At 50.1% G+C, this 21,524-nt stretch overlaps 2 protein-coding genes and 1 non-coding gene across 3 annotated transcripts; all 3 read right to left on the reverse strand.

Annotated features, from left to right (window-relative positions):
• Positions 1 to 1,095: 1,095 nt before the first annotated feature.
• BCR38DRAFT_411646 (general substrate transporter) lies at positions 1,096 to 3,157 on the reverse strand (the record flags this gene model as incomplete). The annotated part of the gene is made up of 7 exons (XM_040858594.1): positions 1,096 to 1,302; positions 1,388 to 1,704; positions 1,780 to 1,870; positions 1,933 to 2,522; positions 2,618 to 2,721; positions 2,787 to 2,915; positions 2,985 to 3,157. 7 exons carry the CDS (start codon positions 3,155 to 3,157, stop codon positions 1,096 to 1,098), a joined length of 1,611 nt encoding a protein of 536 aa, XP_040713881.1.
• A 2,450-nt stretch (positions 3,158 to 5,607) lies between these two features.
• Positions 5,608 to 5,710, reverse strand: BCR38DRAFT_t240. Its single transcript has one exon. It is a non-coding gene; the product is annotated as a tRNA-Thr (tRNA).
• Positions 5,711 to 13,751: 8,041 nt separating this feature from the next.
• Positions 13,752 to 15,593, reverse strand: BCR38DRAFT_347929 (uncharacterized protein; the record flags this gene model as incomplete). Its single annotated transcript, XM_040856382.1, has 1 exon — positions 13,752 to 15,593. One exon carries the CDS (start codon positions 15,591 to 15,593, stop codon positions 13,752 to 13,754), a length of 1,842 nt encoding a protein of 613 aa, XP_040713882.1.
• Between the last annotated feature and the right edge of the window lie 5,931 nt (positions 15,594 to 21,524).

Consider the following 21,524-nt stretch of genomic DNA (forward strand, 5'->3'; position numbering starts at 1 on the left):
GTGTCACACCCTACTAAGATCTGATAGTGGTTGGCGGGCTCTCAGATATGAAGGACAAATACCCATAAGGATTGTTTGGGCTTAACATTTGAGTTACTAGTGCAGTGAAACTTCTCCTTCCGATTGTTACGTTTTTTCTAGGCATCGGCTTGCCGGAGGTTAGGGGCCTTTTCTCACCCTGCCTTATATACAACTATGCCTTCAAGAGATCTGGTTCAATTCCTGATCGTGAAACACCGAAGACAACGGCGGCTGACGGTGTTGAGTTAAAGGTTGCGACATGGAGGCGAATGGCCTCGTGACCGCCATCGCCGTACTCCATTACGAGTGTACATCAGCGATTTCAGTTCACGCAGGCCAATAGCACCCTGAGCCAAGCAGCATACATGCACGCGTTCCATGGACGGAAAAGTTGATTACTACGTCGGGTTTCCAGAGACAGAATCTTGTTCTCGTGAACAGAATAAAGGGGTTACCCCAGGGCAGGCCTGCTTGAAGTTTCCTGCATCATCGACGAAAAAGGGCATAGTTCCCAGTGTATGGGTATAGAGGAAAGGGCGGTAACGGCCGACTGCATTAAAGCGACTTAGGTTTTTCTGCCCCGTTACAACCACTCGTGCATTGCACTGCCGGTTTTGACTATATTCTACTATCCTCCAATCCTTTAAATAAATCCCATGGCGTTATATCAAGAGCTATCTATATTTCGAGCTTCTATGCACAGCCCATGCAGCATCACCAGGCAGTCAACCCGTTTCATGAGACTTTTCGGTTCATCTGCCTCCCTGTCGCCACTTACTATAAATATGTAATTTATCTCACTCCACACGTGAGCTGGCCCCCATCCCGAAAATTCCCAGTAGACTCATTCATGTCTAATCCCTCGCACCGGGTTATGTGCTTGTAACCTGCGAAGCAGAAGAACCATGCCGCATATCTGTTGGATAATTGCACTAGGAAAATTGTAATGAGGAACAGCACGATCGAAAGGACAATCGAAAGCATTAGGATGAGATTGTTTTCACCAGATGGTGTGAGAAGCTAGGGTAAGTCACAGTTTGCCAATTTTGTATTCCCACCGCCAATACCATAGTATTAGATTGCCGACTTGGGCGAAACCATCTCCTTCTCCGTGATCTCATCCTCATGATGGCTGCCATGAATATCCTTTTCGACCTGATGGATATTGATATGAGCCACAGCGTGCTCGCCATCGAAGATGCGGGCAATTTCCTCGAGGGTCGGGCCCTTGGTTTCGACGTAGAAGAAGTAGACGAAGACAAGTTCGCAGAAGTCCCACAGCTGTTTTTACATGTTAGTTAGTCTGACTGAAATCACGATTCATTGACCCGAGATGTTAAAGGGGAAATAGGAAATGAAAACACACCGTGTAGAACAGCATAAAGTTCCAGTGATTGGGTAAGTTGGCCCAGGCCAGGGGATTGGTCTGGTTGCCCAGGGCGAGGATGGCCTGGACGGTTATGTTCATGATCATCATGCCCTTGGCGCGCAGGTGGAAGGGCAGTATTTCGAGGGCATAGCCAACGAGCAGGCCGGAGAAACCGATGTCGTAGAAGATACCGAAGAGCCAGATGAAGACGATCTGGGCGTAGCCCGATCCCGTGTTGGACTCGCCCGAGTTTTCGTAGATGGCACCGCAGATGGTCCAAATGACAAAGGAGGATACCATGCCGCAGACGGAGACTAGAGGATAATGCACGTGTCAGTCTATCGTATAAAGTGACAAGGTATGAGGAGCAAAGGGGTGGCGCGACATACTCAAAAACAGGGGTCGTCGTCCGAACCGGTCAACATTCAAGGCGGCGAAGATGGTGACGATGAGATCAAGGATGGTTTTGCCGGTGCTCAGCTGGAATCTCGGGTCAGAATAAACGCGCCAACCGTGACTTAGGTCTACTGGGAGGAACTCACACCAAGCTTCTGGTTCTGGTCGTTAATGCCAGCACCAGCGTAGATGATGTTCATGTAGTTGGAGAACAGCGCGTTTCCACTGTACTGGGAGATGACGCCGAGGGAGATGAGGATTGCCAGACGCCACCGGTTGCCCTTGGTGCGGAGGAAGTCGAGGTATCCGGTGGCTCGGGTTGCCTCCTTTTCGATGCGCATCGTTTCCTTGATCTCGCGATACTCGAACTGCACCGTCGTGTTGTCCCGGTTGCCGCCGCCATGGTAGTATGCCAGAATATCCAAGGCCTCCTCAGAGCGGTCCTTGGAGAGCAGGTATCGAGGCGATTCGGGGATCCAGTAGATGAAGACAATCTGGATCAGCGAGGGCACGATCTGGATGAAGGTGATGGAGCGCCACGACCACTCGTTGCCGACCTGGGCCGTTCCCCAGCCGATGCAGGCCACCAGGAGGGCGCCCAGATTCCATAGGCAGTTGTACACGGCCGTGACGGGTCCACGGTGCTGCGGGTGGCAAATCTCGGTTAGGAGAAGTGGGGATGACATCTGCGAAAAACTGTTGCCAAAGCCCAACAAGAATCGACCCGCAATGTACACTACGCAAATCGTCAGCATTAGTCAGTTTTTTCCTTTTTCTCTTCTTTTGTTCTTCCTGTCTCTCCGGTTTCTAGGGAATGAACTAGACACCTACTATTATAGCCGTTGCAGAAGGCGGTGATGAAACCACCGAGGATCATGAAGAGACAGCCGGTGGCGATGGCTTTCTTTCGACCGTAGTGATCGGCGACATAGGGGCTGTATTCCACAACTGTCAGACATGGTTCTGGAGGAATTGTTAGGCACTTGACATGGCCACCTACGTGACGAAGAAGCTGACAATACTGCCGATGCTGTACATGTTGACCAGAAGACCGAGCAGGTTGGGGTCATCATGCTCTGGGAAGTAGTTGGCCCACAGTTCAATCTGCTGAGATGTGTTGACGAGCATGCTGTGAAGTAAGGTGTATCGTTAGCACGGTGTACGAAATTGTGACTGGTGGTTTTGTTCATCTTCTCACCCATCATAGCCAGTCGTGGCAGATGCAACGAGCAGCACACAGGCCCAGGCATAGAGCTTTCGCAAGTTGGGTTCCCTCTTCCAGTCGACCCTCTCGAACTCTGGCGCTTCGTGTTGAGCAACGGCGACATTCGTCTGTTGGCCCTTGGCCACCACCGTGGGGACTTGGACCATGGTGGGTAAGTTGCGCTGGTGAGTCCCGGCGTGGGAGAGATTCTTGAAGGGCGTTCACACCGCTTGTTGTCGTCAAAGGGAGAATGGAGGAGTCACTCTATGAAGGGCAGTGCAGCGGAGAAAGACTGATGGAGAGAAAACATAGAGTGCAGAAGGGATAATGCATCTTCATATATGTATCACAACCCCAGACGGGGTCGCATCCCTGTTGGCTCTCACGAATGCATCGTTGCGAGCAGGCGGGTACTGCTTGACCAATACGGGCGAACACCACTTGCAGGCTACGGGCCAGATTTAGCCAGGATTTTGGATTCGCATCTTACCCGATACGGTGGTTGGAGATCAGCGGATCTGGGCCCGATGCGCAAGTCGCTGTTGAGGGAAATGGACCGCAAGGACCAATATGACCGGGCCGGGCAAAGAAAACTAGGCGAGGTTAATAGTTAAAAAGGGAAAAGAAAAAAGACAGGAGTCATATTGCACTCGGTGGTGTACACCATGTGTTTGCTTTGCATGCCAAGCCAGCTGGGATTGGCTCCGTTGTCAACCTCAAGTTCGCATGGCTGGGCGTCCGGACCGCATACGCCGACGCCCAGAGGGAAAGAAAAAGCTTGAATGAAGCCGTATCAAAGGCACGGCGTTTCTTTCGTACAGGTGCGGCACAGCATCTCGACTCAAGCAGAACATGGTGGATTCACAAAGCGGCTCTTCGCATGCTTGTCCAGAGGCGGCTCCCTGCCCAAACCCCTTTTCGACACTTGAAGGTGGACAAGAACTTCTGCCGCCATATTTTACGAGCAGCCCACTTCCCCAGGTTCTCCGTCACCCCGTGGTCCGTCACAGACCTAAACCACTGCGAGTCTATCCTGTCCAGTTGGCAATCTCGCCTGACCAGATATTAATGGCGCGATCACTAGAACGAAGAAAGAAGAATTCATGAAAATCCGACTCATCCCAGGGCCTCGAACATGCACTCCATCTCGCCTTGAGTTGACGATGCGGGGACTAGTAGTCTCTGATTCGTCCTCAGTCGGCCCTGCTGGATAAAGTCGCGGATAATCGGGAAGAGTGCAAAGCCTCCAATAGGAAGCTTGGTAGCCGCGCGGGAGCCCCTGCCTATGGCTGGGCCCCTGTTCAGCAGGGGAATTTGTATGTGGAACCTAGGCTTCAGAAACGTGGTGATATATGTCGGATGGTGGGATTGAGCGCAGCGTTGGCAAGTTGCTGCTACGGGCAAACGCACCCGTTGAACATGATCCCGAATCATGATTAATTGTGACTTCCCGATCTGCGACTGTCTACTTCGCATTCTGACATTCGCATTCGTCAAGAATCAGATTGCGGCCTAAGTATGCTAGGGTGGGATTTGTGAGTGGGATGGTCTCGACATGAACCGACCCAGTTCACTAGGATATGTTAGATCACTCGGCTTCAGCAGCCATGATCCTTCGTTTCTGAACAGATGATGGCTCGAAGGGACTTCAGATGACTTAGTCAGCTTGCCGTGCTCTCTGTTTTAGTTCCAGGTCAACTCTCCGGGTGGCTGCGCCGCAATGAAAAAAACCGACTAACCTTGTGGAACTGTCAAAGTCCCTATCTGTCGGGAACAATTTTGACGCTGGCTAAAGAGACAACTGGCCGCTGTGTATTTTTGCCGGTGAAGAAGGACCGAAGGCTCGGGGTTCAAAATAGATTGTGCCGCTTTTCGACTGATTTTGGTATTGCTTAAACTTCGCTAGGTCTTTGGTCGCTGAGAACTGGCGGTCTCTACGGGATACTTGAATAGTTTCTTTATATTAAAAAATAATATTAAATACGCCGTAGGTGTTAACCCTCGGTACCTCTACAAGTACTCCCTTAAGGGGCTATAGATGATATAGCGGGCCCTTAAGCCGCGTCGGGCGGTTATACAGGTAAACTTGTAGCCAAACGACTACTAAACCTCCTGTCCCTCCCTAAGTCTGTGCTACAACCCCTGCCTGAACTACCGATAAGTGTGGTAATGTGGCACTTAAATTCGTCCTCAGGGGTGGGATGCTGCTGATGTGCAGAAGATGCTCGACTATTTTTTGTCGCGACAAGTCGTACTATCTGCTAATTGGGGTTCTCGTCGAGCGTATACATCTCAACCATACGCTCAAGTGGATAGACCGTAACGTGGTCTAGACGCTCGCATGAATCGCGGCGAGAGGGCGTGCTGCGCGCCTTCTATCGTGAGGGGACGGGTTCGCCGACGAGCGTTATCGGATAGGCGAGGTCCGATAAGGGGCCGGATTAACGATTCGAATTCTGGACCGGCTGTCGAGTTATATTCCGCCGACGTAGTGCTTGATGGTCGACTGGCTAGGATGCTCGTAATCCTAAACTGCACCAATCTCCCTATTATCGCTAGGTAGGCGAAGTCAACAAGGTGGGCAGCGCGCCGTAAGGGTTGACTAAACCCCCTTGTGTGTCAGCTGCGGGATTCGAACCCGCGACTCGTCACCGACCCAAGTGGGCGAGGCTCAAATCGGGACTTATCTACCAGCGAAGTGACCAACTACACCAGCCGACTTCTTTATATTAATACATTTCCCCGTTCCGGTCTCCCGGCAATCTTTCCCGCAGGAAATAATCTTCTCAAAACAGGGCCCCATGTGACTATTTTTGCACGTTCCGTCGTCCCGGATCCTTCCCCATTTGGCTGTCTGTTTTTTCTTTAACGTCACCCACAGGTCATTGCCCCATACGGGTCTTTGCCCAACTTTTCAAGAAATCTTGACTTTCCATCTTTACTTATACAATTCTTCCCTTCCACAACATGGCACGCAAATCTAGTGAAGCTAATCTTCAATTAGCCATCCAAACTAAGTGACGCGATCCTCACCTAAGTTGGAACAAGCTTGGTAAAATCTTCAAAGTCGACCATAAGACATTGAAGCGCCGTTACGAAGGCGTACAACCATTACACATTACTAACATGTCCAAACGGAAAATGACCGAAACCGAAGAGAATACGATTACCCGACGCGTAATTGAGCTAGATTCGCGAACTTTTCCTCCCCGGCTTCGATACGTTGAAGAAATGGCGAATATCCCCCGACGCGACCCGTCACCCGTCGGCAAGAACTGGGCCTCGAGCTTCGTACGGCGACAACCAGACCTCCGGACGCGTTTAAATCGTCGAATCGATTGCCAGCGGGTATTCTGCGAAGATCCTGTCGCGTATCGCGGTTATTTTAAGCGTGTTGCGGACACAATAGCGAAGCAAGGCATCCAGCCGGAGGATATCTACAACTTTGACGAGACGGGCTTTTTAATAGGCATGATCTCAACCGGCATGGTCGTTACGAGTACCGAAAGACGTGGAAGGCCTAAGCAAGCCCAGCAAGGCAATAGGGAATGGGTTACTGTCATTCAGGCCGCCAATTCCCAAGGCTGGGCGGTGCCGCCGTACATCATCTTCGCGGCCAAAGTTCACCTCGCTTCATGGTATCGCGACACCATATTACCGGGCAATTAGGTCGTTAATCTATCCCACAACGGATGGACAACGAATGATATTAGTCTCAGCTGGGCAGCTCACTTCGATCTGCACACACGCGATCGTACGAAGGGTGTCAAATGCCTCCTGATCCTTGACGGTCACGAAAGCCATCACTCGATGGATTTCGAACAATACTGCAAGGGCCATGGCGTCATTACCCTTCCTATGCCTGCCCATTCGTCCCATAAGCTCAAGCCTCTCGACTTGGTGCCTTTTAGTGTTTTGAAACGGGCGTACGGTGTGTTTGTTGAGGGTTTGATGCGACGGCATCATACCCACGTTGCGAAGGAGGATTTCCTTACCGGTTTTTTGGAGGGGTTTGGCGCTGCTTTTACTGAACAAAACATCAGATCTGGTTTCGAAGCAGCTGGAATTGTCCCTTTTGACCCCGACAGGGTTATATCTGCCCTGAATGTCGCAGAAGTCGCGCGTACACCCTCTGCCGACCCAGAACTCCTACCCCCTATTTGGACTTCTAAGACACCTACTACCACCCTTGAAGCCGAATCGCAGTCAACGTTGATTAAGAATAGCGTTCAGAGGCATTAAGACAGCTCTCCGACGCGTATTCTTCATTCAATTGACTCGATTGCAAAGGCTACGCATGCAATGATGCAAGAGAATGTTATCTTGCGTAGCGAGAACGAAGAGCTTCGTGAAACTAACCATGTGCTAAGCAAACGTCGCTGAACCAAAACCAAGCAAATCCAGTATGGTGGGCCACTTAATATAGAAGATGCACAAGTTATACGAGCTATTAGGGGTGATACGGGTTTGGAAAGTGAGGAGGGTGAAAGTAGTCGTCCTACAAGGAGGAGGGCAACGGGTGCTAGGCGCTGTGGCATTTGCGGAGGAACTGGACATAATGCGCGAACTTGTCAGGCAGATGTAGAAAAAGATAATGAAAAGAATTCTGGTTAATTTCTTAGATGAATACGGGTTGTTGTTAATCTATCTAAGATGAAAGGTTGGGAGGTCGTGAAAAGTTGGGCAAAGACCCGTGTGGGGCATTGACCTGTGGGTGACGTTATTGTCTTTTTCACTTGGTTTTTTTTCTTCTTTTCCTGCACTGTCAAAACACGCCTCTATGACATAGCCTAGGACTAATTGCAAAAAGGGAGTTCTTTATAAATATATAACGTATTACAACTAGTTAAGTCATTATGGGTATCCGGGCATAAGGATTTGTTTCTTAATAAGGTAAACGACTACTAAGGTTGTTACGATAAGCTGTCTAATCTTCACTGTACTAATTTTATTCATACTACTATTAGCGCCTAATAGGAAGAACGTACTACAGGAAAGACAGTAAAGAGTACACTCGCACCTAGCGATTCATCGAAGAAATAACATGTCCACTTACTATTGAAAACGCAGATCATACTGGCAAGAAGGGAAAAGATACACATCCAACTGCTTAGCTATCTGTTGGACCAAATTGACCGTCAAAAGACGAGGGACCCACTCGTTGTAGAATGAGGTATTTTTGGTAGTTATAACGTCTGACACTATCTCCTGTCGAATATCACGTGTGTCCAATCGAGTAGTCAGCAGTGCGTAAGATTGTATATGAATGAGGTGTGTTCTTGTCTGTATCTTCTGTTCTCGCGAACTCCCGTTGCTCTGCCTTTTATAGATGCTTTAGAACATGTCGGTAACTTTGGTGTTACTTTTGAGAAGAGGGGTTCCTTTCGCCTTCTGAACTTTAAGTGACAATAGTCTTCTCTAGTGCCATATTATTTCTGAACCTAGGAACCAGGTGCCCTATCTGACATCTCCCACGTGCACATAACTAATCCCTACTAAAGGACCTCTATTTCTGTCGAATATCACGTGTGTCCAATCGAGTAGTCAGCATTGCGTAGGATTGTATTATGAATGAGGTGTGTTGTTCTCTGTGTCTTCTGTTCTCGCGAACTCCCGTTGCTCTGCCTTTTATAGATGCTTTAGAACATGTCGGTAACTTTGGTGTTACTTTTGAGAAGAGGGGTTCCTTTCGCCTTCTGAACTTTAAGTGACAATAGTCTTCTCTACTGCCATGTTATTTCTGAACCTAGGAACCAGGTGCCCTATCTGACAATTTCTTCACCTGAACATAGAAGCCTAATGTACTAATATAATATCAAGATAAAACTAACGTACCCCACAAGCAAGTTGGCCACTTTTTCTTGGCACCGTATTGTCAGGGTACGGCTAGGCCGAAGGCAATAGTACAGAGTGATGGGGAGTAACGGGCGTCCCTCCTACGTAGCACCGGGTGGTCACTGGAGGTCTCAGGTAGGGGTGCCCACGGTGATGCATTGATCTCTGCCCTCTCTATCTTCCTCCGTCTCGACTCCTTACTTATAACCAGCCGAGGTTCTCTCTTGGATTCTGGATGTTTGCTTCCGTATGTCTGTGTTCCCCCGACTTCGGCCAATATCTTGGACAGCGGCTCCTTATCTGCAACCAAGCGATTCCCTATCCGCTGCAAACGGCTTCAACGGCTCTCATTCGCCACAAGCGGCTCTCTAGCCGCCACAAACGGCTTCCTACCTTGTGGAAGCCGGCCCACCTCGGATGACACTTGTGGCTCTGACAACTCCTTCCCTATCCTACTTCGAGATGGTCCTTATATAGATAGCTAGGCCGCCGCTTGGACCCGGCATAACAGCAGGGTCGGCGATGCCAAGGATCTTGACTCTCGTTATCCCAAAGCTTCACATAGATTGTAATCATGACTCGGGAGTCTTTTGTCCGAAACACCCCTCCGGCGGCCCACCGGTGTCCTGCGTTCAGTGTCCTGACACCCACTGGTGCCTATGGCATTCTGTTCTCTGACACGTATGAATAACTTCAATAACTTAACTAAACTAAAAAATAATAATTCAAACTAATTGGAATCCTCTTCCTCGTACGTATCTTCATCATTCTCACAAGTACGAGCATTATGTCCGGGCTCTCCGCAGATCCTACAGCGCCGTCGGCGTGGTTCGGCCGGTCTCGTACGACGACGACTTACACGTATATCATCCTGTAGCTGCTGTTCAATATCCCGTTGAGACTGTAAGTCCTGAGCGTCTCGTAAACTAAGAGATCCTCCATCTTGTAGCTGTCGATTTTAGTCCTTCGACGACGGCTTAGCTCTTGATTAGCCTTCCGAAGTGCAGTGACCTCATCCTCAAGTAAAACTAACCGGTGCATAACAGCCGTCGCACCACGTGAAAATTGGTCAATAGCCGTAAGTATTGTCGTCGGGGAGCTATTATGATGCTGTACGATTCTGTTTTTAACGTATTCAGACTGGGATTGCGCCTCGGTTGGGTTATTTGGAGTCTTTGATTCCCAGATTAAGGGGGCACCAGACGAGCTCCCAGGAGGTGTAGGCGTATGTAGCTTAATATCCAGCTGTGAAATCACATATTCCGGGTCGTACGGAATAAGTCCTGTCCCCCTGAAACATGCCTGGGTATTCGACTTAGTATAGTCGTACGATACGCCCTATAGAATGCCGAAAAGAAATCCTCCTTCGAGATATGGGTTATATGCGCCCGTATTAGGTCTTCAATTTCTTTGCCGTACGACCTTTTCAAAGCCCTAAAACAGCCTATATCGAGAGGCTGGAGCTTATGTGACGAATGAGCAGGCATACTAAGTGTAATAATAGTAACGTGAATGTACACCGAGCTGGCCATGACACCGAGCTGGCCACTTTCATGCGCCAACGCGACCGGCCAACTTAATCTTTGATTTTCTCAACAACCAATTATGGCAAAGTCATACAACGAAGCAGACTTAATACTAGCCCTTTAAGCTCTCAAAAATGACCAAAAACTTAGTCTCCGACAAGCGGCAAAAACGTACCAAGTCACCCGAAGCACCCTCCAAACGCGTAAAAACGGCGTACCTTTCCGACGCGATATTTTGCCCAATTCACGAACTATGACAGAATTAGAAGAGGAGGTAATTATCAAGCATATACTGGGCTTAGATGCACGAGCGTTTCCGCCCCGGATTGCTGATGTGGAAGCAATGGCAAATTCTATCCGCGCGACACGTAACGCAGGGCCCATTGGAACGCGCTGGGCCTCGAGGTTCGTCGCACGTCGCAAAGAGTTGAAAACTCGTTGGAACCGTCCTTACGATTACCAAAGGGCCCAATGCGAAGATCCAAAGCTTATTGCAGATTGGTTTCTGCTTGTTGCGAATGTTATCGCGAAATACGGTATCCAAGAGTCGGACATCTACAACTTCGACGAGACTGGGTTTATGATGGGCAAGATCTCAACCAATATAGTAGTTACGAGCTCCGAACGACGTGCCAGGCCAAAATCAATACAGCAAGGTAACCGGGAATGGGTTACCGTAATCCAAGCGGTCCAGTCTACCGGTTGGGCGCTGCCGCCGTTCATCGTTGTTGCGGGCCGATACCACCTCTCTTCTTGGTACGAAGACGACAACATTCCGAAAGATTGGAGAATTAGACCTAGTCCAAAAGGATTGACGACTAACGAGATCGGTATGGAATTTATTAAACACTTCGATAATTGTAGGAAAGATCGAAAGTCCGGGATATATCGATTGTTAGTGTTGGACGGTCACGAGAGCCACATTTCCGGCGATTTCGAGCTATATTGCAAAGAACACAAAATTGTAACTTTGTGTATGCCTCCGCACTCATCTCACATCCTCCAGCCACTTGAAGTAGCCTGTTTCGGTTCATTAAAGCGGGTGTACGGCCAGATGGTAGAGAAATTGATACGCCGGTCACTAACACATATCGCGAAGGAGGACTTCTTTCCTATCTTCAAAGACGCCTTCTTTGCAGTTTTCGGAAGAAAAAACGTTCAAGCTGGCTTTCGAAGGGCAGGACTTGTTCCATTCAATCCAGAAAGTGTGATTTCAAAGCTGGACGCACGATTACGGACCCCGACGCCTGTTGGCTCCCCAGAAATCGCAACCGACCGTGGGTATTAAAGACGCCACAGAACCCGATAGAGGCTCATGCACAGTCTACTTTTTTGAAAAAGCGCATCTCCGAGCATTAGAATAGCTCTCCGACGAATATTTTCTCAGCTGTCGACCAGTTTGCGAAGGGAGCAAAAATGATAATGCAGTGAGGCACGGGATGGAGTTCGCCCCTGACAAGAGTGAGCTAATGCACTTTACTAGGGCCCGAGAGCCCTTGCCGCAAAGTATTCGCCTTGGGGACGCCACAGTGTCGCCGGTAGTCTCAGCGAGGTTCCTACGAGTCTGGTTCGACCGCAAACTGACGTGGCACGCCCATGTTGAGCGTGTTAAAACAAAAATGGCAACTCAAAAGCTAGCCCTGACAAAGCTAGTCAATATGTCGTGGGGCTGCGATCTTATACGGGCGAGGCTGTTATATACGGTGGTTATCCGTAGCGTGATCGCCTTCGGGGCGACTGCGTGGCATACTATAAGTGAGGAACGGGCAGGGCCAGCTAAGAGCCTGATGGGGATACAGAACGAGTGCCTCCGGGTAGTCCGTGGCGCCCACAAAGCGACGCCGCTTCGCCACCTGGAAGCAGAAGCAGCAATCCCGCCACTAGACCTCTCTATCTTAGTGCCCGGGCTACTAAGTTTGAAGAACGGCTACGGCTTAGCGGGAAGAGAAATCTGCTTCGCAGCGCGAGCGCTAAACCGTCACATATACTCCGGCAGGATAGGCCGGCGAAGAGGAAGCAGGCGTTGCAGCTACTCCGACCGGCAGGGTACACTATGGAGAAGGAGGCCCGGGGCTCCGAGTGGATGAGTGAGGAAAAGGAGGTCCCGGCTGCCCTCCTCGGCCACTGGAGGAAGAGATGGCTCACCGGAGCAGAGCATCACGATCGCCAGCGACGCGCCATCGCTGAGGAACCGGAGGGCCCTTCGATGCAGATACCGAAAGGGGGCAAGTATTTCGGCCTGAACCGACTGGAGGCGTCTACGCTGTGCCAGATCAGGACGGAAAAAATAGGACTAGCAGGCTTCTTATTCAAGACAGGGGCTTTTGGCGTGTACTCGCCGCTATGCCGCTGTGGCGACGCCCCTGAGACGGCAGAGCACGTAATCCTCTTTTGCGGGCTGTTGGAAGGACCGAGGGAACGATTACGGGCCGCTATCGCACCACGGCCACTATACTCTCGCAGAGACCTCGCAACGGCAACAGGAGAACCAGTAGTTAGTGGGACTATTGTAAGGTGGCTGCTAGGGACGGGTCGGACAGCTTCAAGGCCCAGATACCATCGATCTTCTCAGGGGGGACTTTGTTGGTAGGTTGAGAACCAACGTAGTATGGTAGTGAACGCAACGCAGTCGCCAATAGGGCGAACTGACGACGCAGCGTATGTATTTAGTCCAGCCATTAGGGCACGGTTTGACATACGGGAGTACTAGCAGAGGTACCGGGGGCTTCGAGCCTACGGCGTATTTAATAATAATAATAATAAAAATGATAATGCACGAGCTCGCCCTCGTACGGGCCGAGTGCGCTGAGCTTCGAGAGGCAAATAAGATGCTAAGCCGGCGCCGGAGGACTAAAAAAATGCAATTACGGGAAGGAGAATCACTTATTTTCCAAGAAGGACAGGACCTACGGGACTCTAGGGAGTTGGCGACGCAGATACAGCAAGAAGAGCGCCGAAATGGTGGTCGCGCAAAGCGTGTTGAAACGCGCCCGAGGCGCTGTGGTATTCGCAACGGGACTGGGCATAATGCGCGAACTTGTAAGATCGCATTGCCATCTTCTGGAGAGGAAGATTCAGAGTAGTTTCAATTGATTTACGGTGTTGTGGTTTTACTATCGTAAAATTTCTATGCGAGGTTATGTAAGGGTGGCCAGCTCGGTGTACATTCACGTTACGGCTAGACCGAAGGTAATAGTATAGAGTAAAGGGGAGTAAACCCTTTCCTCGTTATACCGAGTAACATAATAACATTCTCCAGAGTCAATGATAGATCATGGGTTATATTCAACTCTCTATATTATTTAGACATTACGAATCAATAGGTCTCATTAAAAGTTTCCAGCCGTCAAAACAGTCCAACTGCTCCATAACCCGTTCAGGCACCCACAACTACTGCCTCTCACTGATCCTCCCTAATGATGCCTGCAGCCTTGAGCGCAATGCCGTACAAACTCGAGCTCAGATGAGCCGACAGCTGCACCGGTAGCACACTCGCATCCACAACCCTCACATTCTGCACTCCGTATACACGGAAACTCTCATCTACCACACCGCCGTCCTGCTCTGCCATGCGGCTCAGCGTCGCAACCGGGTGCCACACACTCGTAAACTCGCTCTTTACCCACTCGGTCCACGCGGCATCGTCGGCCTCTAGCGCTACTCTCTCCAACCCGGGCGTGATCTCTCCGCTCACCATGCTAGCCAAGGGCTCCGCGGCATACACATCGCGTGCCTGCCGCGTGGCCAGCACCTGTAGCGTCGTATCGAGCTCGTGTCCGAAATAGGCCGCGTCGATCGCAGGCTGGTCCCAGGAATTGTCGCTCTGCACATGCACAGTGCCGCGCGCCAGCGGGATCAAGTTCCAGATGTCGGCGCCGACCGTCTGCCCAGCCGTATCGATGGTCCAGAAGACCTCGGCGGCGGGCTCATTATTGGCGAACAGGCTCTCAATTTGGAGGCGCATGATTTGCGCCGTGGCGGTCGCGTTGACGACAGAGCCGGACGCCGCGAGCTGGGCTGCGTACGCGGGGAGGCTGGCGATGGTGGCGTTGTAGACGGCCGACGCGTTGGACCGCAGCAGCTGCCAGGCGTTCGGGAAGGCGATAGCGGTGCTGGGGCCCGTGCCGTTCCAGGCGGTGGAGATAGGCGTGTAGTACAGGCTGCTCTTGGTCTGTTCCTGCAGGTTCTTGCCCACGCCGGGGACGGATTTGACGAGCGGGATGCCGGCGTTGGCCAGAACAGTTGCATCGCCTACGCCAGATAGCTCGAGGAGTTGTGGGCTCTGCATGGATCCAGCCGCGAGGATGACATCCCGAGATGCGTGGGCAGTGAGAATGGGGCTGGAACGGGACTGCTGAAACTGGATGCCCGAGGCGACCAGGTCTGCGCCTTCTTCCGTGCTGGACCAGTCGAGCTTGACGACGCGATGGCCGAGGAGGATAACGAGGTTGGGTCGCGTATCGGCAGTGCCCTTGATCCAGGAAGCGTACGGCGACGCCCGGGTCTCGCTCTCGTCTGGCTGCACCATGTTGGGGATGGTTGTCACGCCGTTGACCTCGCCGCTAGCAGCATCAACCGCTACTTCAAGGCCCTCCCAGACCATTTGCGAGGCATTGATGGCTGGCAGCTGGATGCTGCTGAAAATGCCCTGTGCAAACGAGACGGAGACGTTGCCGTTGGTGCCATGGTAGGCAGGCACGTAGTTGGCACCCTTGCTGGTGAGGGCTTGCGTGGGGGGAGTGAACTTCTCGGCCGACAGCATAATCTCGTTGAAACTGTCAAATGCCCACGACTCATCACCCGTGACCAGCGGCAGCAGATCATACTGTGACTTGGGGGCCTTGGTCCAGCTCGCGCCGTTGATGGAACCCGAACCACCGAGAGTATGGCCGGCAATCATGGGCAAGGTCTCCCCGTTGCGCCACGAGATGGGGGTTGAAGTGAGGTTGTAGTCGAGGTAGGTGCCAAAGGCCTGGCCGTAAGTGCGTATGTCGTGGACCATGGCGTCGTCCCAGTCGTTGGAGCCCCCTTCAACTACGAGCACTCTGATGGAGGGGTCCTCGCTCAGCTTGCTGGCCACGGTGAGGCCCGTAACACCGCCGCCGGCAATGATGTAATCGAATGTCTGGTTTGATACAACTGAGGCATCGTGTGTCAGGCTAGAGGTACTTCTCTGCGTCAAAGGGATGGCCGAGACGAGACTGGGCAGCGTCACTGCCAGGAGAGTAGAAACCTTATACATCGTGTCCAAGAGATGTGAAGAGTAGGAGTTCAAGATGTTGGATGCTGCACGATGATAGGGATGATCATATGACGACCGTAGCATGCCAGATTATATACACAACTCTGCTGGCTCTTGCTTCACAAAAAGACTGATACCGCTCTGTTAGGACCCACGAGACCGGCAGAAAAAAATTTGAGCAGACCCGTCACGGCCCTTTTCCACATCCACCTGGATGGCCAAGTCGGCGAAATCAATAACTGTGGATAGAACCTGCGATGATAAGTTGGGTGTCGCCAGCATACTACGTGATTAAACAGATGGGTCTAGGTAACAGAAGAGAAGGTTGTTCATAATCAGTTCGGGCCCACGTCCAAGTTGGTTCAGGTAGTAGTGAAGTAGTCGAGGCAGACTGAGCACATTATCCACCCATCGCCGGAACAGTGGAATCGGCCCCTCAGCATGGAAAATAGAGAAGATTTAATGTTATACTAATCTTGAATAGCTCATGCAGTATCGTACAAACTTGACTCCTCCGAGAATTATTTATAGACGTATTAAGCTACACTTATTACTATTCCTAGTTTGCTAGCATTCTGATCTAGCTTTCAATTTCTCAGTAGAATGGTTGTATGATTCAAAGATCTGCAGTTTATATTCCATAGGCAATTGCAGTATAAGACGTAAGTGCCGATCAAGGTTGATCATTTCCGGGCCGAAGGTGTGTATGCGTATGCTCCTGTTACTGCATGCAACCTTTTCTTCGGCCGACCACTTTTGTGGATTACACCTTTGTGGGCTACACGACCGATGTTACCACTCCCTGCTAAGCCTTTTCTGTTCCCCGCTAAAGATTGAGCCGCACAGGTGGATTGCCAAGTCCCTTGTCCTAACTGCCGGCTGTAATCGACGAAGGTTCTCTAGCATAACATGCGGGAATAACGTAGCCCGCTTGCAATTGGGCACAGATCATAAGCAATTGACGTAAACCTCGGTAACAAACCTGAAGTATGCATTGAAAACTGACAGGTTTAACTGCTCTATAAGACCGATCGGCATGCTAGGACCCGGATTGCAACGGATCAGATAAACCTTGTGCAGCGGGCTTGGCGCGGTTAGCTCGGACAATCCTATACATGGTACCGTGTCAAAGGAAATTCGAATCTTGGCGCCAGTGCGGTATCGGCATCTCCATACAAGCTGTCCTGACCTAATCCAACTGAAGAAGGTCTTCGGGTATGGCTGACTGGGGCACAAGAAAATCTTCCTGAGGGTCTTCGGTGGATATTGCTCACTTTCGGGGCTTTGGTGCACTTGCAGAAGTTGAACCGCGTTGTGGGAACTGTACAACTTTATCGCCACGTGCTGCATAGCAACGACTTCGGCACTAATGCACACCGAATATTGCGTTGCCGGCCTTGGGAGCTCGCAAGCAGGGTCCTGCTAAATAAGGAGCGGGGACGCACTAGCACATATCGAACCTGATCTTTTAGATAATCGGTGATTGTTACCTGAAGTACCGGTGTGAGTGGGTAAACCAAAAACACAAGTGGAGTTACTAGAACTCTAACCACCCGGAATAAGTAATATCACGACTTGCATAGCAGGTGGAAAAACTTTTTAACTCAGCATTGATGCTAGTGAAACAAACTAATCTGCCTGTGATTGAGCCGTCTAGAGCTACTTGTTATGTATCCGTCTTCGGGTAGTTACTTCTGTTACTTTGCTACTATGGAGATGAATTGTTCAAATGCTTATCGAAATGTAGCAGTGAGGGGAAAAAATAAAATGAAAAGCAGGGCATAACTGCAACTACGGATGATTTCCTTAGGGTTTGTGGCTAAACCCAATGTGCGCGCCTAGCGCGTTTCATACTCGTCTCCTGATGGGAACTAAAGAGGCTATAGATGAGAAACAAAGATGATAGGTCAATAGGTAGAGCATTTCTTCTCAAATCACATAGCATCACGTCATTCCGATTTTCAGTCGAGCTACCAAGCTCGAGTGACTTTATCCTCGTTATAAGCTTGCGCTACTTCGTGTCCTATATATCCCGTCTGCATGTGAAGGTCAACCCTCGCAGACTCACTACAACCAGGTGACTTACAGCTGGAACACCTGCCATGGCAGTGTCAGATGGGAAGCCAATCATAACCCTTGTAGGAGCCCCGCCAAGCGTGGATGACTTAGTCGCGCTCCCTCAAACCTAAGTTATGATCTTCTTTCCTTCGCTCCTTAGAGTAGAATCTTCGTCGATAGCACCTAATCGAGGTCTCTACCAATGCGATGCAACCCAGGTCGTGACACTGCACATCTCAGTGTAGTAACATTGTCGCATCTCCGGGCTGCAGCGCAACATTTACTAAGTTGCCCTACTAGTTCAAAGAAAACTGTCGGGTTTAGCTGCCCCCATAGGCCTTGATGCGTGACCCCATGGGGGGTTGCCCTATAGCTAGAGATAAGATAGATAAGAGCTATAAAAGAGCTCTGCCAGGCCAGAATAGCTGACCTGGCCATCCTTTCCCAATACAACAATTCACACCCCATATGCACACGCATCAGGCCTGTAGGGAGCTAGCGGACAAAGTCTAGTGTACTATCGGCTTAGATTTTGAATACCGTGATAAAGGGGGTACTAACTACAGTATCGCTGTTATTACTACTAGGAATCTGGAATAATGTATTGTTACGATTAAACAAGCCTAACTAACTCTACCAATATCCACTAGTTAAATAGTAGATAGTAACTATATCTATAGCTATCCGCCTATTCTCTGGATTTTAACATAGAGTCTATATCTACGAGGAGACTAAGTAGGAGATTTAGTAGGAATTATGTGCGGGTAGCATAATATATCGTAGTTAGCCCCTGTAATAGTTAGTGTTAGCCGTGCTTGACTAAAGAAACGATACCTACGCTTGAAATCTCTACTATAATAGCCGTAAAGTTCAACTTTTCGCTGTTATATGTCACGACCTGGGTTGCATCGCATCGGTAGAGACCTCGATTAGATGCTATCGACGAAGATTCTACTCTAAGGAGCGAAGGAAAGAAGATCACGACTTAGGTTTGAGGGAGCGCGACTAAGTCGTCCACGCTTGGCGGGGCTCCTACAAGGGTTATGATTGGCTTCCCATCTGGCACTGCCATGGCAGGTGTTCCAGCTGTAAGTCACCTGGTTGTAGTGAGTCTGCGAGGGTTGACCTTCACAATTCAGACGAGTTATGTAAGCACGTTCTTGACAAGTATTTAAGACCTTATGTACATAGTTGTCAGGGTACGGCTAGGCCGAAGGCAATAGTACAGAGTGATGGGGAGTAACGGGCGTCCCTCCTACGTAGCACCGGGTGGTCACTGGCGGTCTCAGGTAGGGGTGCCCACGGTGATGCATTGATCTCTACTCTCCCTCTATCTTCTTCCCGGGCCTCCGCCCCTTACATAGATAGCTAGAACCCGACGTCAGAGCCGCGGAGCACTAGTTTCCCCGATTGTTCCGCAAACCAAGACTTCCATATCGTGTCATGACTCGCACATTCCTACACCAGAGCCCCCACCGGTGTCCCACCGGTGCCTATGGCATTCTGTTCTCTGACAATAGTCACTCTCTTGAGAAGATAGGAGTTCAAGCGGCCTTTTCCATAGTAATCTGAACCAATTTCTCTTTACTTGGACAGGCATTCAATGTCTGACGTACCTGTTGAGGTACTTTCTGTTCCCCTATAGATCTGATTGTGCCTGTTGATGCCATTGTTCCCATCTTTCACCTGATGAGGTGACTGTTCAAGGGCCTGTTGAGGTTCCTTTCTTTCCCTAGCCTGCTGAGGCTCTAGTTGTTCATACCTGTTGAGGTACTTGTTGTTCTGGTCAGAACTGGAAAAGCTCTTGATCTTGTTATTTCTTTCCACCTCCCAGATGGTAAGGTCTTGTTGAGGATCTTGTTGTCCGTTGCCATCATCTTACGTCTTAAGCCTGCGGGTGGTTTCACTGCCCGTCGTGAAATGGGGGTCTGGCCGGGGATGAGCACAGATCCTCGAACGAGAAGGACTCGACGACCGTTCACAAGCTTCCACAAGACAATCCGAAAACAAGATTAAGCCGAAAGGCTATTTTCTTGTTTCACGAAGCGGGGTTGAGTCTAGATCTGTTATAGGTGTTGACGCTCATTCCTAAAACACACACTTCAGCAGAGTTTAGATGGATTCATCCAGACGTTCCTCTGCCAATATCGGCAGACGCAGACAACATCATGATTGGTCTGATCAGAGCGAAGATACTTTCGGGAGATTGAATGTGATGGAAGAGGAAGGCTGGGAGGACGAGGCGTCGGATGGAGAGTGCTTGCTAGTACTCTCATGGGTGGTTATTGTGATGTTGGGTTTGGCGGTGGTGATGAGGAGGAAATTAATCGCTTTGAAGGACCAATTCCTGTGTGCATGGAAGGATTTCATCTTGAATTCTTATGAAGATGGTATCACACTGTTAGGTGCTGATACTGACGATCGTTTTTGTTTTCCTTTGGATCCCGTTGATCCTGTCGATCATTACAAGCCTGTCAATTCTATCGGATCGTATCCTGATAAACCTGTTGATTCCGTGGATTCTGTTAATTCTGTTGAGTCTGTCGAATCTGTCGATTCTGTGGAACCTATCGAGGAGATCGAGGAAGACGTTGATATCTACGTCGACGCTTTGTCTGTCGATTCCGTCAATCCCGTTGATTCCACTAAATCCGTCGGACCGATTGATTCAAATGATCCTGTTAGTTCTGCTGATTCCGTCGAATCCGTTGAATCTTTCGGATCTGTGAATCCTGTCGAATCTACCGAATCCACATGCCTGTCTGAGGGAAAGTCGAGCCAGTTGGATACCCAAGTCGGTAACTTGGATCGCGTGACCCTTCTGAAGATGGTTATTCTCCCTTTTCCATGCCCTGAACAAGGCATCGACATACCGCCTTTCAGTTGGGAGAATATTACGGAATAACGTCCCACACCCACATCCGGGACACCCCCACATGTGGGACGCCCAAAATGCCTCATCAACACCGCTAGCCTCTAACTTCAACCTCTTTTTTCTTTACCAATATCGGTTCAATCGTTACGAAATTTTACGTACGTCTTCTTTACACTAATATGAGTCAATATACCGAAGATGATATTTATCGAGCTCTTCAAGAAATAGCTACTGGTCAAAGCCTCCGAAAAGCAGCATACGAGCATGGTGTCCCAATGTCAGAGAACAGAATGCCATAGGCACCGGTGGGACACCGGTGGGGGCTCTGGTGTAGGAATGTGCGAGTCATGACACGATATGGAAGTCTTGGTTTGCGGAACAATCGGGGAAACTAGTGCTCCGCGGCTCCGACGTCGGGTTCTAGCTATCTATGTAAGGGGCGGAGGCCCGGGAAGAAGATAGAGGGAGAGTAGAGATCAATGCATCACCGTGGGCACCCCTACCTGAGACCGCCAGTGACCACCCGGTATTACGTAGGAGGGACGCCCGTTACTCCCCATCACTCTGTACTATCGCCTTCGGCCTAGCCGTACCCTGACACCCAAGGTCTACTCTTTCACGACGGATTCAGGGAGCCCAGTCAAGAGATATAGCCTTCGCTGAATACCAGATCTCTCTCCAGCCCAGGAATCTCATCTGGTTGAATGGGTTCGAATCCAGGCTGCCCTAGGCCTCCCACCAACCTATCAACAGCTCAAAGACTTCGCCGAGCGTATCCTACAGATCCACGGAGACACCGAACCACTTGGAAAGAACTGGGTCCAGGCTTTTATCAAGAGGAACCCTTCAGTCAAGGTCCAGAGAAGCAGAGCTATCGATTCCCAGCGTATTAATGGAGCCTCAGCTAATGTGATCAGGCAATGGTTCAAATACCTCGCTATCCCTGAGATCAAAGCTATTAAGGCCTCGAATCGATACAATATGGATGAGACAGGTAT

This window comes from Pseudomassariella vexata, assembly GCF_002105095.1.
Source record: "Pseudomassariella vexata strain CBS 129021 chromosome Unknown BCR38scaffold_10, whole genome shotgun sequence".
NCBI lineage: Eukaryota > Fungi > Ascomycota > Sordariomycetes > Amphisphaeriales > Pseudomassariaceae > Pseudomassariella > Pseudomassariella vexata.